We start from the raw sequence: 16,937 nt of genomic DNA on the forward strand, positions 1-16,937 counted from the left end.
TCGATGTACACATAGATATTATTACTTCTATGTACACATAGACATCATTTACAACTGTGTATACGGATATAGTTACCATTACTTCCATGTACACATAGATATCATTTACAACTGTGTACACGTTTATATTTACAACTGTGTACACGAATATAGTTGATTTGACTCATTACTTCGATGTACACATAGATATCATTTACAACTGTGTACACGAATATAGTTATCATTATTTCGATGCACATATAGATATCATTTACAACTATGTACATGTTTCCATGGGAAAATGAGGAGTTATGTATCATTACTTCGATGTACACATAGATATCATTTACAACTGTGTACACGAATATAGTTACAACAGTGTACAAAATGATACCTTCACAACAGTGTACACATCGAAAAAGCCCACAACCACTCTGTCTTTAATGGTGGCAATTTTGTAAATAACATGTCTTCTTCCTTTTAGGTTACAGAAAACTCTGCAACTTTCTATTCGAGCCACCATCAATTTTTTTTCACTTAATCATCATTTTCTTTGCTATTTTAACACAAAAACCTTACAAATCTTATTTAGATTAACCAAAAAACAATTAAAATTTTTTTTCAACAAATCGAGTTTTAACTGATTTTAACCAAAACTTTTTTGTCCATGTCCGCCAAATGATTCTTTGATTTCTGGCCACCACCCGCGTTTTCGAACACATGTAAGAGAGTTACGACACAGTGACAATGTGGACGATTAGATCTTGTCTCCGGCGAGAGCTTGTCGACTTTTTTGTATGACTCTTCACAAGAGAGAAGGACGAACAACATGGTTTCCTTCTTTTGCCATTAAAAGTCTTTTTATCCTCTTCATTCTCTTTTGTCATTAAAATCATTGTTTTCTAGATTTTTTATTGGGATTTCTCTACCATTAAAAATTATTTTTCTTTTACAGAAAGAAAAAAAAAACAAAATTAAAAACTGTGGGATCCATTTAGTTTCAAGAAAGCACGTAGTTAGCTTGTAGTCGTGAAAAATAACTCTTTAAACAAAGCCCAATATGTGGCTATTCTGTCCTCACACGCAAATTCAGCGCGTATAGCTTACGGGCGGCCCAAAGTAGTTGTAGTCTTGCAGTGCAGAGAGAGAGAGAGAGTGGAGCCAAGAAAGACCCTAATCTTTTTGAAATGTCGTTGACAGCCATCGGTTCCGGTGAAGAGCCACCGTCAAAGAAGCTAGCAATAGAACCTACAACCAATCTGCCACTTCCAGATGAGCTAGTATTGGGTTGCTTCGCCCGCGCCTCGAGATTGCACTACCCGATTCTCTCACTCGTCTCCAAGACCTTTCGTTCGCTCACTTCTTCACCGGAGCTTTACCAGACCCGATCTCTACTAAACCGCACCGAGAACTGTCTCTACGTGTGCCTGCAGTTCCCTAATGACCCTTGCCTCCGCTGGTTCACTCTCTGTCGGAAACCCGACAAAGCCCTTAACAACAAGAAAAAGAAGAAGAAGAGTTCAACAAGTGGCAATGTCTTGGGTCAGGTTCGGATTCTCGGTTCTCCTCCTCCAGTGGAATGGTCAAATCTCGTAGCTGTTGGTCATAAGCTCTACGCAGTCAGAGATGGCCCCTGCTCTTCTGACGTCTTCTTTCTCGACTGTCGAACACACACGTGGGTTGAAACTCCGAGCTTGAGGCTTGCTCACACCTTTCCAGAGTGTGATGGGATGATATATTTACCAGGCGGCTCCGAGAGCCCAGATTCTCTCAACTTTGTGCAAGTGTTTGACGTAAAGACACAAACTTGGAAGCCCGTGCCTCCCGAGAAGAAGATATTCAGACTCAGAGATTTACAAGGAAGGGCTTACCAGAACAATGATGTAGCGGCGGCGTCGTCTCGTAGGTGGCTTGTGGTTGCAAGGCTAAAGGATCGTACAGTGTCCGTAGAAGGGTCTGGTACTCTCTGTTTGATAGAGAAAGCATTCTATCGATATGCATCATCCAGTGGGGAGCTACTTTGGTCTAACCGTAGCACCGAATCAGATGTTTGGAGGAAAGTTAAAGGCTTGGAAGGACTGCCTAAGTTTACCCGCTATAGCAATGTTTATCTGGTTGCAAGTGGTGGTAAGTTGGTGGTGTTTTGGGATAAGTATGTCCCTGCACGTGGTGGGTATAAGGAGAAGATGATTTGGTGTGCAGAGATTTCGCTGGAAACGCGCAGCAGTGAAGAGGTTTGGGGAAAGGTAGAGTGGTTCGATGCTGTGCTTACAGTTCCAAAGTCTTACAAGTTCGTGTATTCTATTGCTGCTACCCTTTGAAGGGAATGAATCAGGTTAACTACTCATGAGACAGGTTCGAAGGGAATGAATCAGGTTATGTTTCGTTATTATGCACTTCTTGAAGTTATGTCATGTTCTTGTAAATGATTAAGCTTTTTATGTAACTGTGTATTTGATTTCAAACTCTTTAGGCTACTCTTTGATGAATGACTCATGAGACGAGCGGCTTTCAACCTATGACAATAGTGTTAGTGACAATTTCTGTTACTCGGCTAATTAAGCTCTCACAAGTTGTTATCTAGCTAAAGGCCTTAAACAAAACCAACATACACAACTACTGTTTGTTTCTCATTTGTTTAATGACCAAGTTGCAAAAGAAAATGTGATTTAATTAAAGCTTGCGTTCATCTATTGTTTGTATAAAAATAGTTCAAATTATGACTAAAAATTCACTTTATCACTCTTCATCCTAGACTTTTAATATTATTTATTTATTTCTGCTCAACTTCAACTTTTTTCATCAAGTAAATCAAATGTAAGATGATTTAGTATTCTCTAGAGTTGGAACAATCCATAGCAAATATCAACTCGTCGATGAATCTTTCAATCGCAACAAACGAAGATCCACCGTCCATCATAGCCTCTTTTGCTGCTTCCGCAATCTCCTTCAGTTTCCTCCTCGGCACATCTTCACCCTCCATTAAAGATCGGACGGCTCTAGCGATTTCATCAGCTTTCACTATTTCTCCATCTGCCAACACGTAATCCAAACGCATCTCCACGGCCAGACCAAGCTCCTTCACCATCGTGAACGCGTTTAACTGCTGTTCCGCGTACATCGGCCACGTGGCGATTGGGACGCCGAAACGCAAACTCTCAAGTATTGAGTTCCAACCGCAGTGAGACAAGAAACCTCCGATTGCTTTATGGGCCAGAATCTCAACTTGTGGAGCCCAACCGCACACAAAGCCCAGATTCGAGACTCGGTTCATGAAACCGTCCGGTAAAATTTCGATCGGGTTCGGGTACTCCTTTGGATCTGTCCGAATCGACCAGAGAAATCTGCATCCAACGATCTCTAGAGCTCGAGCTATCTCCTGAATCTGAGCCGCATCGAGATTCTTCAAGCTTCCGAAGCAGAGGAACACTACCGATGACTCGGGTTGCTCGTCGAGCCACGTCATGACCCGATCTCGCTCCGATGGGTTCAAAATCGGACGGTCGTTGAAGCAGAGAATCGGACCCACTGGGTAAACGGGTGGGTATTCATTTACGGGAATACGATAGAAATAACCAAAGTTGTTAGAGCAAGAGCATTAGAGGTTCAAGAGGGAGGTTCACACGTTTTACGAGAAAAAAAAAATATTAAAAAAAGCAAAAGTGATGAACTCACTCCTTCTCACCTCTTCTGCATGATACCCTCTCTCCTAAAGTTCATCACTGTAGCGCGGGCCCCACGACACGTGGCGGCCCGCGATTGGTCAATTTTTTTTTTTTTTTTTTTTTAAAAAAAAAAATCAAAATGAAAAAAAGAAAAATTTTAATAATAAAAAATTAAGAAGGTGAACCCCAAAGGGGGGTTCACTGATGCTCATGCTCTTAGGCTCGATAGCAATAGACGAATTTACCAAAATACCCTTAGCTTCATGAAACCTTCCGGTCATATCGACCCACGCGTCGTAGGACTCGCTCGTCAGCAGACCAAGTGGCAAAACCTTGGTCGGAACGGAGGCGACATATCCAGGAACTGTATTCTCCTCCTCGCCGGAGCTCCGATCGAATCCGGACTTCACAAGAAGGTGCCTCTCCGGGATGTGTTTCGCCAAACTCAAAAAACCGGCGCTACAAGTGAGGAAAATGTACGAAGGGAGGCACAACTCGTTTCCGACATCCATCAAAGGGACACAGAACATGTCGAGGACAATTCCCACGACGCGAACCGAGTCTGATCCATCACGGGAAGAAGACAAGAGAGTCGAGACAGCGTCTCTCACCAAAGGAACCATTCTCTGGACGAATTCAAGAAGGTAAGCTTCGGGAGCTCTTACGAAGAACTCCATCGGTGGAGGGTTTGCGAGCTCGGGTAAAGTGACGATACGGACTCGAGGCTCTGACTTGGCTAGGGACTGGAGGGAAGCGTAGTTGTTCGACTGAGGGAGGAAAGGTAAACCCCAGTTGAGGATGGTGATGGTGTGGATCCGACGAGGGTCGTGGCTGAGGATAATTTTTACGAGTTCGATGGTGGCGAGAAGGTGTCCGGTGATCGGGAAAGGGATGAAGATAAGCTCTGCTTCTTGCTTCTCCATCGCGATGGCTTCTATAGTTCTATTGGTTTAGAAATAAACGTATGAGTAGATGGTTAAGAATAGTGAGAGTTGGACGTCGTTTAAATTTAAATAAGCATATGATTATACCATGATGACACGTGACTTTAAGGTAGCGCCAAATAAGTTAGATAACTACAATATATATATGTGACGTCTGTGTTTTTCTCAGCCATTCGAGAATTCTATAGATGTAGAATTCTATGATAATATATATATGTGATATGTGTGTGTGTGACTTTCTCAACCATTCGATTGGATTTAGAAAGAGGGTTTAGAATCAAACATTTGGTGAAGCCGGTAAGGATGTGGGCATGTACATATCTCGGGATAGGATGGGATGAGAAAATATCAAAGCCTTACAATATCTAAGGATTTCGAGACTATTTGACTTAGTTTCTGTGGTGAGTTTCTGACTAAAGGTTTTTGTGGATTTGGTTTTCTGATCATACTTAATCAAAGATTATAGGTTACGTCACTACTCTTTGATTTCGTTTGTAGCAATGGATGAAAAGGATAGATCATCTGTCTTAATTTATTAAATGCATTGCGTGCACATCAAACAGATGGGTGTGGAAAAACCTACTACTTTTTTAATCAATTTTGTTTTATAAAGAAAACTGTTTTAAGTTAAATAAAAACTCTAGTCAAATTTCATCTGTGCACCCATTGTTTTTAGTTTGCCCTCCTAGTTTCATGAATTTATGATTTTTTTTTTTTGGAACGCAAATATGATTTTGTTTTGTTTTAAAATTTTCATGAGAATGTGCTCCATTATTAACAATGTAGAACTTTGAAAGAAAGAGGCATGTGTTTTTGATGCCATAGCTGATGGGACTTTGATGTATAAAACATACATACAGGCAGGAAACCGGCATATATTCTCTTAACAATTAACAAAAAAATGGTTCATGTAAATAAATTGAATGCAGCGTTAGAGTTACTCAGTCTCACAAGCTTAAAGAGCTGGAAGGTGTAACTCAAGAAAGTGATCCACATGAGAAACCGATGATTGTAGATGAAGGTCGAAGAGTAAAACCAAGGTGGAGACTGTTGAGTACTTGATTTAATATTTTGACTGTTATAAGGAAGAAGCAAATTAAGACTTGACCTAGCTTAGAGAGACAAAAGAGATAAGGTCGAGTCTTTGAAGTTGTAACAAACTTCTTCAGCTTCGGTTGCATTGGTTTATTGTCACAAAGAAACACTAGAGGACAACTAAGGAAACTAACTGATTTGGTACAAAACAAATAGCAAACGTTGTAATTAGAGGCAAAGAAGCTTCATGCATGAGACAACTAATGAATGTTTAAACCTCAACGAAAGGAACAACGTTCAAAAGTAAGCAAATCCATAGGACCATAACATAAACAAGATTACATAGCTTATGGACAAGAAAAAAAGGTCTATGGCTTGACTCCTATCACGTCCTGTATGAATTTCTCAGTAGCCAAATACGAACATCCACCATTCAACGTGGCTCTCCGCACCATCTGAGAGATATCCATCACTCTCTTCCTCACTAAACCATCATCCTTGCTCATCACACAACGAATAGCTGTCTCTATCTCGCTTGCACTCACAAGCTCATCCCTACGTGCCCTGTAATCAAGCTTCAGCTCCACCGCGAGGTTCAGTTCCTTCACCATCAGAAACGCATTGAGCTGTTGCTCTGCATACATCGGCCACGTCACGGTCGGCACACCAAACCATAAACTCTCTACTATAGAGTTCCATCCGCAATGAGAAACAAAACCTCCCACTGCCTCATGGTTCAATATTTCCACCTGAGGAGACCAACGGCATACCATCCCCCGTCCTTTGACACGGTCGAGGAACCCCTCGGGCAAAGAATCATCATCCTCTTCAGTGCGGAGTGACCAGATGAATCTGTAGTGACAAAGCTCAAGTCCGTGTGCTATTTCCTTCACTAGTGAGCCCTTTAACCTCCCCATACTTCCGAAACAAAGGAACACAACAGACGCCTCGGGCTGATCGTCAACCCATTTCATGAGCTCGTCACGAACCCCAAGGTCCTGATCCGGATGAGGCTGGGCCTTGGGGTTAAACATAGGGCCAACAGCATAAACAGGAGGGTAACTCTTTTCACTACTAAAATGATTCACGGAGCAAGGCTCAATATCAATGGAGCTATTCACTAGTATTCCATTGGTTTTGTTAAACAACATGGCAAGTTTGAGGTAAGCGTCATAACCATCTTCCATAAACAGAGCTGTCGGGAGAACATTGACTGGAACAGGGTTTACAAAGCCAGGAATCGATAGCATTTCTCCAGAATCTCTTACAAAAACCGATGTATCGTTACTATGTCTATCTGCTAGATACTGCAGCATAGCTAGGAACCCGGAACTTGTAGTCAAAAACACATAGAAAGGGAGAGTTACGTCTCTTGCAACTTCAACCATGGGGAGGCAGAAAAAATCAGCGACTATTCCCTTGACCTTAACTCCATCTAGTGCAGGAGACGATAAGATGCTCAAGACTATGTTTCTCACGAGAGGGATGTTTCTCTCAGTAAAGTCGTATACGAAGGCTTCCGCGGATTGAGTACTGCCAAGTGTTGGTTTATCTTCTAGCTCAGGGACATCAATGAATCTAACATAGGGCAGAGACGAGGCAATTGAGTTAACATAGGCGTCCAGATGAGACTGACCTTGGAGCTTCATCACGAGGACTGTGATACGGATCCTATCGTCCTGATCAATGAGACGCCTAGCAAGTTCAAGAAACGGAACGAGGTGACCAACGGTTGGTGTTGGGATGAAGATGAGCTCTGTGTTCCTCATCTCTAACAAAAGGTAGCTTTTGTTCTTTCCTCTCCTCGGGCTTTTTTCTTGTAATGACAAGAACAGCAAACTAATTACGGAAAAAGAGAGTTAAGTTTCATCTTGACATTGTCACACGTGATGATTACTGTTTCAAAAATGTTGAGGTGGTCCTCGGCACTTTGGCAGTTTCAAGAGAGAAGATAAACTTTAAAAGATAATGGCCGACATCAGCAAGTGGGATCCACAACCAACGAAAAGAAATCTATTTTCTTGCGTCTCTCTTTCTTCGTTCTGATAAACTAATCACAGAGCCTGCGGTTTTGAGCCAAACCGAGAATGTCTCAAAATTTCCGGAAATCTAAAGCAAACCAACTTATACAATTATTTCGAATAAACTAACCAAAATTATCTAATTTAACCGTAAATTTAAAATTTTGGTTCTGCTTGAAGTAATACAATTGTATATATATATTTTTTGGAACACGTGATACAACTGGAAGTCAATTTGGCAAAATTCTCAGTTTCCACTAACCAAAAAACCGAACTGTCCAACCCGAATAAACCGAACTAAACCAGATCGGAGAATGAGAATCTGGGAAGCTAGTTCTTGTTGTGCTGCTGTGAACGTTTACCTTCTAATATTGAGTCAACAGAATCGATCAAGAAGATAAATCATAACAAAGAGACATTAGGATCTAGAAGCCATACTTACATTGCGTTGAGGTACAATAATTAAGCAAGAGAAGAGACACAAGAGTGGAAACCCTAAAGGCGAAATCGTAAAATCAAACATTACATCGAAGAGTTTGAGCTAAAGTCACGGCCTGTGATCGTAATCGAGGACTTCAGAATCAGTAACCGATCTCGAGTGCTGCACGATGGACCTACCGATAGAGTTGATCCACTCCTCTTTCTCCTTGTCGTTATCCGCCACGAAGAACAAGGTGTAGCTCCCGCTGGAAATCTCGAAGGCGAAAGGCTTGTTCACCACGTCCTCAGCTCCTTTGACTGTCAGACAATCCCCCACCGAGATCACGCCGCGCGGCGTGGATCCGCGGGTTTCGGCGGCGGCTTGGTCCTTGAACCAGAGGAGCTTCCCTCGCTTGAGCACGAACCAGCGTCGGCGCCAGGTCTTTATGTAATCGCCCTGCTTGGTTAGCCAACCGGATCGCTCTGGGTTGGACCAGAACTCGATCCCTTCGTAATCTTCTCGGTTCGGATCTTGACCAGTCGCGATTCGCCATAGATTCTCCATCCTCTCTCCCTTAAATCTCTCTCGCACACACGGCTCGTCTCTCAAGTCTCAACTGCCTTGATCGCTTCCTTTTTAGTAATTGATTTCCTTTAAAACGCAGCGTATTGGTCACTCTTTCTATGAAGTCGGTCGTGTAAGTGTTCACGCTGCGTATTATCGGGACACGCAATAACTGTTGAGAGATTTTCATTACTAATCGCTGCTTATTACTGCCCTCCCTTTACACGGAAATTACTGCAAATACCACATTCATTATACCACTTTTTATATTTACATTAATTACTTTTATTTCTAGAGTTAATTAATCTACATTTAGAGTTCAGAGTTGAAGTATATGATAAAAATTTAGGAACGTGAAACTTAAGATTCTAATAAATATATAAAAAAATAATTAAAAAAAATATAAAAAATAGTTTCAAACATGATTTTCGATTTTCAAGAATTTTTTTTGAAAAAAATATAAAAAAAAATTTCGAAATTTTTTTTTTTAAAAAAAAGAAATTTGGTGACATGCACATAACAAACAAAAAAAAAATCAACAATATAACCATAACCTTCATTAGGCTATGATATTTATGTATTAATTTCTATTTTGCCCTTTCTCATTTTCACCTCTTCTTTTTAATTGACTTTATAAGTTTAAAAAATATTTATTTGAATTTTTTTAATACTTATAAAAAACATAAAATAAAATTATATATAAAAAGTTTTGAATTTTGTAAAATGAACATATATTGATAAATTAAATACGTACAGTTATAACAAGAAATAAGATTTTGTTCTATACTATTTATGAACCTAGAATATAATTGTTACTAGAGCACACCCGCCCTACGGACGGGCAAATAAATAAATTATTAATAAAAAATATTTTAAATGTGTAGTTTATTTTTAAATATTTATTTTACTATTCATTTTTAAAATTATATATTTGTCTTTGTCTAACTATAATACTTGTTAACTATAATGATTTATTTTCTCTCGATGTTTATTTTAGTTCAATTATACTGAAAACTAACATCAATTTTTTATAAAATTAATAATTTTTGTAAAATTAATATTTTTTACAACTTTATAATCTTTTGTAAAATTGCTATCCTCTCTTATTTATATATTTGTTAATTGTTTTTTTTACCATTTTTGAAAAAGTAATAATTTACGTCATGAGAAAGAAATAATTTGTTTTATTATAAGTAAATATTTTAAGACAGACAAATAGATAATAGAAAAATTTTCTAGGATAGTATAAAAAGTTTTTATCACAAATATAGACCTTAAATATCAAAATGACCAAAATATTTTATTAAGGGGTATGTTTTTGTGTTTAGGATTTAGAATTTAGGGTTTATGGTTTATGATTTAGGGTTTAGGGTTTAGAGTTAAGGAGTGGGGTTTTGGGAGTATTATTTCAAATTTTAAAAACTAAAATTTTTTAAAATTTTCAAAATAAAAAAATCTATTTTGGTCATTTTATTTTTTTAGAACTATTTTTGTGACAAAAAACTTAAAAAAGTCTATTCGAGAGAATTGCCCTAGATAATATGAAACTATTATTATATTTGAAACGAAGTTAATGTTATCAATATTATTGATTAGAAGTTTTGAAATAAATATAAATGACTAACTTAAGATTAAAATGTAGAGGCAAAGGTTTGTAATCTTATGTGTGGAATAAATTTTTAGTGACTTCACTAAATTTTTTGAGCTTTTCGGGTTAAGAGTTGCTTAACTTGCATCTGAAGATATTTTTTCCTGAGATGTAACCTTAAGAAGCATTGTAAATTATATGTTTTTAAAAGTATTGATATAAGACCCAAATTATCATTGTAACGATGCTCCAAGTTTTGAATATCACAACGATAGCTTGGACTACCGAAGTTAAAATGTGTAATTCGTTGAGAATGACTTGCGTTAATTAAACAGACGGTTCAAACCAAAGTTTAAGACTTAGAAAAAGCACACACTAACAACTCCAAATAAACTACTGGGTCCGAAAATGAAACGTAAAAAGTTATAATGGTCTTCATAAAGTTCATCTGATCCATTATCTTCAACAATGGAATATTCACCGGTCTAAATGCAGCCGTTTTGTATATTATATCTTTCATCTGTGCATTTGCCTCTTCATATGGCTCGACACTATCATACAAAGAAGTTGAATGTTGGAAACTGATCTTTAATGAACCAACTCTTTCTTTATTTGTTCTTGGTTTCTTAGACTTCCATTGATTCTCATCAGATATGAGCTTGAAACTTCATATCTCAGAATCATTGTGAGGATGGTCACCAATAAGGATGTGACTTCCTGTCTTGTCTCTATTTCTTTTCAAAGATTTGAGTTTTTGTTGTTCTCTGTTTTCAGGCTTCTGTCGATATTGCTGTTGTTCGTCGTACAATCGGGTGATGATGGATCTATCAAAGTAGCTCTGTTACCAACATGTTGAATCTCACAAATGACCCAAGATCAGGCATGAAACAGCGGCCTAGATTCGTGTCACTGAGTAGGTGGGAAGACGAACAGAGTTCTTAGCAATAAGCTCCTTTTATCCCCACATCAGATGTGATCCTTGATGCTCCATCATTTTGCTCTCTCGGGTCATTCCATAGATAGCTAGTGCGTAAAAGTGTTATAATCCTTCCATTGGATCAAACACAGCCCTGAAAAAACCAACAATGCCAAAGTGAGAAACAGAGCAAGTTTTGCAAAGAGAAATTATCATTTCATGGAATTGATCTCCTTCTATATTCATGGTCATCTGTCCACAGAAACCAAATTTTCAGGATCAAAATTTTCCTTAAGATTAATATATGTCTTGCATACATATATGTAATGTTCGTGGTCATACCTTATTTGCAGCCAAGATAGAAGGGAGTAATGGTAGGGGAAACATCATTGGCAGACTTGAACTCCTGCGACTCCTTGAAGTTCAACCTTGGCTGCATAAAGCTTCTTCTTCCCAACACCAATGATCTCCAGGGCGAGATGATGCATTGTTTCGCTTAAATGCTAACATAAACCAAATATTTTAAATTATAATCACCACAACAACATCACATACAATAATATGAATCAAGAACAAAATTTGGTTAGTGTAAGAATCAAAATTAAAACTTAAAACTAAGAGCGTAAAACAACTCTTACGGAAACAGTGACCCTGTACATAAACTGATATAAGATTTTACCATCAAACCATTTCCACTGCTCTGTGAGCTTCGTGTACATGAAGCATCGTGAGCTTCGCCGGCAACATAGTCGCCTGAAATATAAGCAATGAAATCATCAAAGCTGAGAATTCCTCAGTTGAAGAAACAAAAAATAGGTACGAAAGAAGTTTGTAATAATATGGATCCAGCATGGTGGAACATATATAAACATCAACTAACTGTCTGAAACGGTTTATTTTCTCAGCCGTAAAAATACGAAGATTAGAAAAAAAATATATCAAACATCAATAGCTGGGAAATGGGTCAGCCATTATTCTACAGCAAGAACTCCAAAACACAATGAATTATTATTATCTGGAATCAAGACGGTGGCGATTTGTATAGAATTTAACCGGAGATATAATCAAAAATCTAAACAAAAATAGTAGTAAACAGATAACCTGAGAATTTAGAAGGAGCATGTCGACTTTCATTAGCTCTCCCCCCACGCTGGACGTTTCTGGCCTCCCAAAATCGGAGCAGGCGAACTTGAACAGAGGAGGAGGAGCAGCCAGTCTGAAGATCGGAGAGTAAGACCACACCTTAGCCATGACTCAAAATTTAGTATACTGATTGGTTTAGAACGAAGGATGATTATGAAAGCATGAACTCGTACCTTTTTATAGCAGAGCCTCCACCGCCTTTGCACTCTCCAGGATCGCATTGAATGGAAATCGTGTGTAATTGATTAAGGAGGGTTTTATGAGGGGTATCGGTTACTGCTTCATCTCCCACCGAAGGAAGGAGGAAGACGAAAGATTGGCAATGGAGGAAGGGTGGAGACGGCAGAGAGAGAGACTCTCCAAGCACTAATTGAAAACGCGACATTTAGTGATTGTAGAGGTAGACGGGCCTGATCATGTGGAGGCAGCCCAACAAAATTAGAAAAGAAACCCATGATCAAATAAATGGAACGCAACATTTAAAGCAAGGGGACAGGTGTCGCAACGTGGTTAACCGATTTTCTGACGTGTCTCCTTCCCGTAAGAGAATCCCTCTTCTTTATAGTATAAGATTATACAATCTCTCTTTCTTCTATCTCTCACTCTATCTCTCTTCCCAATCTCCATCTCTAAATCCCTTCATCATTTCCTCTGAATCAATATTTCTTTTTTTTTCTCTATCTTTCTCTCTTTGTATATCTATATATCTTTCTCTCTCTGACATGTAATATTAAAAAAATGTTATTGTATTAACTACACATTCTGTCTCTCCTTTTCTCCCTCTCCCTCTCCCTCTCTCTCTCCCTCTCTCTCCCTCCTCCCATTCACTCTCTGCATCTCTCCTCCCTCTCTCTCTCTCCCTCTCTCACTTTTTTCCTTATACGTCCACGTAACTATATATATGGCCACAATTAATAAAATAGTATTTTTTTTCTTTATCATCTCATTTGTTTTCATACTTCTATTTCTATTTGTAATCTTTCTTTTTCTCATATTTTTATATATACACCGTACTTTTCATATACGCCATACTATTCCCCATCGATTATTTTTATCTCCTTTAATTTCTTTTCTTTTATTTCCTATATACGTTTGCATACTATATTATTTAGTCATAAAATATAGAATAATATATTTTATTATTTAGAATATATCAGTCAAATATATTCTTTAACGTAATTTTAATATACACTAAACATGTTTTAGAATTTTAACACTTCTTAATAAAACATATTAAAACTTACCTATAAATGCATAGTTTTTTATAATTTTATATTTTTTATATTTTTAAACCAATAAAATTTTAAGAAATGCAATTAATGTTCTTGAACTTCACAATTTTTCATTATTAGTTGAAAAAAATTATATTGAAAATATAAAATATGTATCTTTTTAAAACAAAAATTTTCTCTAGAATATAAATTTTTTAGGAACGGAGAAAGTACTATTACTTTATGAACCGCCTTAACTTTACCATTTCGCTGTTTTGTAGCTAGCCATGCGATGTCTGCTTGGGGGGGGGGGGTAACCTTGTGAGCAAATGCGATGTCTGCTTCATCTACTCTTAGGCTCACTCTTTAACTTATCGTTCTGAGCTTCACTGAGTTTCAAAATCCCTCGTGCCAATCCAGACTGTCTCTTTCAGTTTATCTTTAATTATATAAGTATACAACCAACAAAACATGAGAGTTACTCTAGCTCATTATCTCCTATCAGTTGATGTGTATTCTTAATAGGAGTTATTGTAGGAACCTTATTTTACTACCATACGACAACTGATATTTGTAAAGAATAATAAGAACATAAACTAAAATTTCAATACCAAAATATAAAAATAAAGAAGAATTGCAGAGTCGAGATAGTTAATCTCTTTCCTTAAATCTTTAAACGCCCCGTAGTGTGACGGTTTTATGGCGCTCAGATTCCCAAGATACAACTGCAGCATTGTTTCTGTTTACCATCACCGAAAAACAGAATCTATCGAACCTATTTCTGTGATGTACTCTCAGACTCAAAAGAATAAAAAATACTAGCATAACTATTCTGAGTGGGAGAAATGTTCTTGATTGTATGAATGTGTGTATTTTCTAAATGGCTCACAAGCCTTTATATAGAAATATAATGAGAAGCACAAGTTTCATTTTTCAACACAAAAATGAAACCTCCATAGTGCACTAATGGAGTTTTTAATTCTTGTCATTATTATGTGAATTTATTCCACATTTTGACCAAGAAATTAAAGAATAAAATTATTATTGTTTTGATCAATTCAAACAAAATAATATACTTTAAAATGGATTTCTTTTTTATATTTTATCAATATAAAAGATCAACATATATTTGGTTTATAAGATTAAGTCAATGAACATGAAGTCCAACTAACAAATCAAAAAACCCAAATCCAAGTTCAAATATCCAATGTGTGTATTTGCTTCTTTATACAAGTTTTTCAAATCACACACATTAGACCTCCATTTCTCATTCAAATAAAACTTCTTTTTTTTGACATATGAATACATTATTCATAATGTTCAAAAAATAGTTCCAACAATCCCCCACATGAATAGAAATGACTCTAGACACTAGACGACTCGACAGACTTTCTAGACAAGACTCAACTTCCTAGACAAGACTCGACAAGACCTAACTAAGGACTTTTGAGAGTACAAACGAAAAATCCACTGCATGATGAGTTGGTAGCAATTTTTCAGCCTTGAACCAGTCATTGTTAATAGCTATCGGATTTACTCGGCCAGGAGGTGGCCATGATGTCTTGAACCTCCCGGGCTTTGGTGTAAACCTAGACAATAGCCATAACACAGCTTCATTCTCTCACAGAACTAGGTTCTCTATTGTGTTCATTTTGGCCGTGAACAGTCTTGGTTAATCATGAGTGAACTTGGAGAATATAGCCTTTCCTTCATTCTCCTAGAAACGGCCCCATTTCACACTCACAAGGTGATTTGCCATTAACTTTGTTTAGAGGAGTATCATGTACTACTCCATTCATATCTCAAAGCTATGGACACAAATCATTAAAAGCTAATGCTTATCCTGTATTCTTTACATGTAGCACTGTTTAATCATCATAGGAACTGGGTATAGACCGAAGTCTTACAGTGCTTTGGACAGACTTAGTTTCACTTAGTTGTCTCCTTGAACCTATTTCTTGGGATCTCCAGTCAGTTAGGTAGAGTTACCGCGAAACCTCATCTTAATTCACAGGCGACCCATTCCTTTTGATGATATAACAATTTGATCTCATGACACACCTTTAATTAAAGGATCCTAGGTTGTCACCATAGTGAACATAATCTCTTGAGATTAGTGGAGATCAATTGTCTAATGATTTTTGTCATCTTTTATTCAAGATACAATTAACCATTATACACAAAACTCAGTGTATGACACTAGCTTGTTTTTTTTTTTAATAAAAAAAATTATATTGTGATAACTATCACTAAGTTCATATGACCTCTTGCCAACGACTTTATATGGTAAGCAAAGCTTCCCCCACATTTTTTGAGATAGCTCAAAACATGCATAATTACATTTAACATCTCTTAAGAGTTTAGAAAATTAATCTACAACTCCTTTAGATTTAAATGAATTAAAAGCAATTTCAAAAATTATTACAATTTTCTTGAAAAAATGTGTTTCATTCTTAGAAATTCACATTTTACATACAACTATTTTCATAGTTCTCTCAAGTTGATTTATAAATCTAACTTGTATGTTTTGGATCTTTTCCAAACACATATTTTGCTTTTTTAACAAATATACACAAGATATTATTTGTGTCATCAAAACCACCATTATATATGATTATTTTCAACCATATTGACTTTATAAACTACAATACACATGTCAGTTTCAATCATATTGGTCTGAAAATTATCATTGTTTTTGCATGGTCAATCTTCTTGTAACTTGCATTTAAGCATTGATGAAATATAAATGTTTATGACCAATATCAACAAACATTTTATTTCCTATGGCAAATGATTTATATGTGGCAGACCTCTCCCAAACTTAATTTGGGGCGTCGACTCACTAAATCCATTTCCATATATATATCATTCGATCTCTTAAAAATCGAGATTTTATTAATCACTTTGGTTTAGCTATATTGTCATATGGGTTTGTTCACTAGAAACCAAACCCAGATTAATATACTACTCAATACCAAACATATGACTAATAAAGTTTAAACAACAACTCCACAATAAGTAATCCAGAAAAACGTTTTATTCCACATATTGTTTTACTAATTAAATATCAATAGTTAAAACATATCTTTGACCAAAAGCAATAACCTTTTTCCTTTGCAATTTGTAACGGTTGGATATAAAATCTACATCAGTTTTTTTTTTCTCTTTTTCTTTTCAAAAAACATATTGAAAATGATAAAAAACTGACATAATTTTTTTTAAATCATCAAATTTTGCAATTTAATATAATCAATAATCAAACACCACAACCTGCAATTTATCTTCCCGTTCGATTGCTAGAACCCACGATCAGCACCTGTTGACTAGTTTCATAAAACTTAAACCAGTGTTACTATCATTAGTGCTGAAAACAAGATCGATCACTGCTATTGACTGAACAGGAATAAAACTAATAACCAATAAATCATGCAAATCACAACCGAAACACGT

General features: G+C 36.9%; 4 protein-coding genes and 1 long non-coding RNA gene across 7 annotated transcripts; 1 reads left to right on the forward strand and 4 right to left on the reverse strand.

Annotated features, from left to right (window-relative positions):
* The first annotated feature begins 1,006 nt into the window (after window positions 1–1,006).
* LOC125609434 (putative F-box/kelch-repeat protein At4g39600) lies at window positions 1,007–2,498 on the forward strand. Its single transcript, XM_048780879.1, has 2 exons — window positions 1,007–2,354; window positions 2,453–2,498. Exon 1 carries the CDS (start codon window positions 1,167–1,169, stop codon window positions 2,298–2,300), a length of 1,134 nt encoding a protein of 377 aa, XP_048636836.1. The 5' UTR covers window positions 1,007–1,166; the 3' UTR covers window positions 2,301–2,354; window positions 2,453–2,498.
* A 233-nt stretch (window positions 2,499–2,731) lies between these two features.
* On the reverse strand, window positions 2,732–4,622 carry LOC106434111 (UDP-glycosyltransferase 71C2). Its single transcript, XM_013874942.3, has 2 exons — window positions 3,865–4,622; window positions 2,732–3,567 (listed from the first exon to the last, which is right to left on the reverse strand). The coding sequence occupies exons 1-2, from the start codon at window positions 4,565–4,567 to the stop codon at window positions 2,807–2,809; spliced, it is 1,464 nt and encodes a 487-aa protein (XP_013730396.2). The 5' UTR covers window positions 4,568–4,622; the 3' UTR covers window positions 2,732–2,806.
* Window positions 4,623–5,875: 1,253 nt separating this feature from the next.
* Window positions 5,876–7,550, reverse strand: LOC106434082 (UDP-glycosyltransferase 71D1-like). Its single transcript, XM_013874917.3, has one exon. It carries the CDS (start codon window positions 7,390–7,392, stop codon window positions 5,992–5,994), a length of 1,401 nt encoding a protein of 466 aa, XP_013730371.1. The 5' UTR covers window positions 7,393–7,550; the 3' UTR covers window positions 5,876–5,991.
* A 496-nt stretch (window positions 7,551–8,046) lies between these two features.
* On the reverse strand, window positions 8,047–8,763 carry LOC106434081 (pleckstrin homology domain-containing protein 1). The gene has a single exon (XM_013874916.3). The coding sequence runs from the start codon at window positions 8,627–8,629 to the stop codon at window positions 8,192–8,194; it is 438 nt and encodes a 145-aa protein (XP_013730370.1). The 5' UTR covers window positions 8,630–8,763; the 3' UTR covers window positions 8,047–8,191.
* A 1,757-nt stretch (window positions 8,764–10,520) lies between these two features.
* Window positions 10,521–16,571, reverse strand: LOC106434083. 3 transcript variants are annotated; one of them, XR_002664500.2, is made up of 5 exons: window positions 12,450–16,571; window positions 12,235–12,375; window positions 11,772–11,886; window positions 11,476–11,636; window positions 10,521–11,287 (listed from the first exon to the last, which is right to left on the reverse strand). It is a non-coding gene; the product is annotated as an uncharacterized LOC106434083 (long non-coding RNA). The 3 variants fall into 3 exon arrangements; XR_007339735.1 differs by having other exon boundaries at window positions 11,813–11,886; window positions 12,235–12,349; window positions 12,450–14,742; XR_001286688.3 differs by having other exon boundaries at window positions 11,813–11,886; window positions 12,450–14,740.
* Between the last annotated feature and the right edge of the window lie 366 nt (window positions 16,572–16,937).

The sequence above is a fragment of the Brassica napus genome, chromosome A5, assembly GCF_020379485.1.
Source record: "Brassica napus cultivar Da-Ae chromosome A5, Da-Ae, whole genome shotgun sequence".
NCBI classification, from domain to species: Eukaryota; Viridiplantae; Streptophyta; class Magnoliopsida; order Brassicales; family Brassicaceae; genus Brassica; species Brassica napus.

Excerpts from the sequence above, each read along its gene's own strand:
- LOC125609434 (XM_048780879.1), top strand. The coding sequence starts at position 1,167 with ATGTCGTTGACAGCCATCGGTTCCGGTGAAGAGCCACCGTCAAAGAAG.
- LOC106434111 (XM_013874942.3), bottom strand. The coding sequence starts at position 4,567 with ATGGAGAAGCAAGAAGCAGAGCTTATCTTCATCCCTTTCCCGATCACC. Across the intron at positions 3,568-3,864 it reads TTCGTCTATTGCTATCGAGC|CTAACAACTTTGGTTATTTC; the intron begins CTAAGAGCATGA and ends AATGCTCTTGCT.
- LOC106434082 (XM_013874917.3), bottom strand. The coding sequence starts at position 7,392 with ATGAGGAACACAGAGCTCATCTTCATCCCAACACCAACCGTTGGTCAC.
- LOC106434081 (XM_013874916.3), bottom strand. The coding sequence starts at position 8,629 with ATGGAGAATCTATGGCGAATCGCGACTGGTCAAGATCCGAACCGAGAA.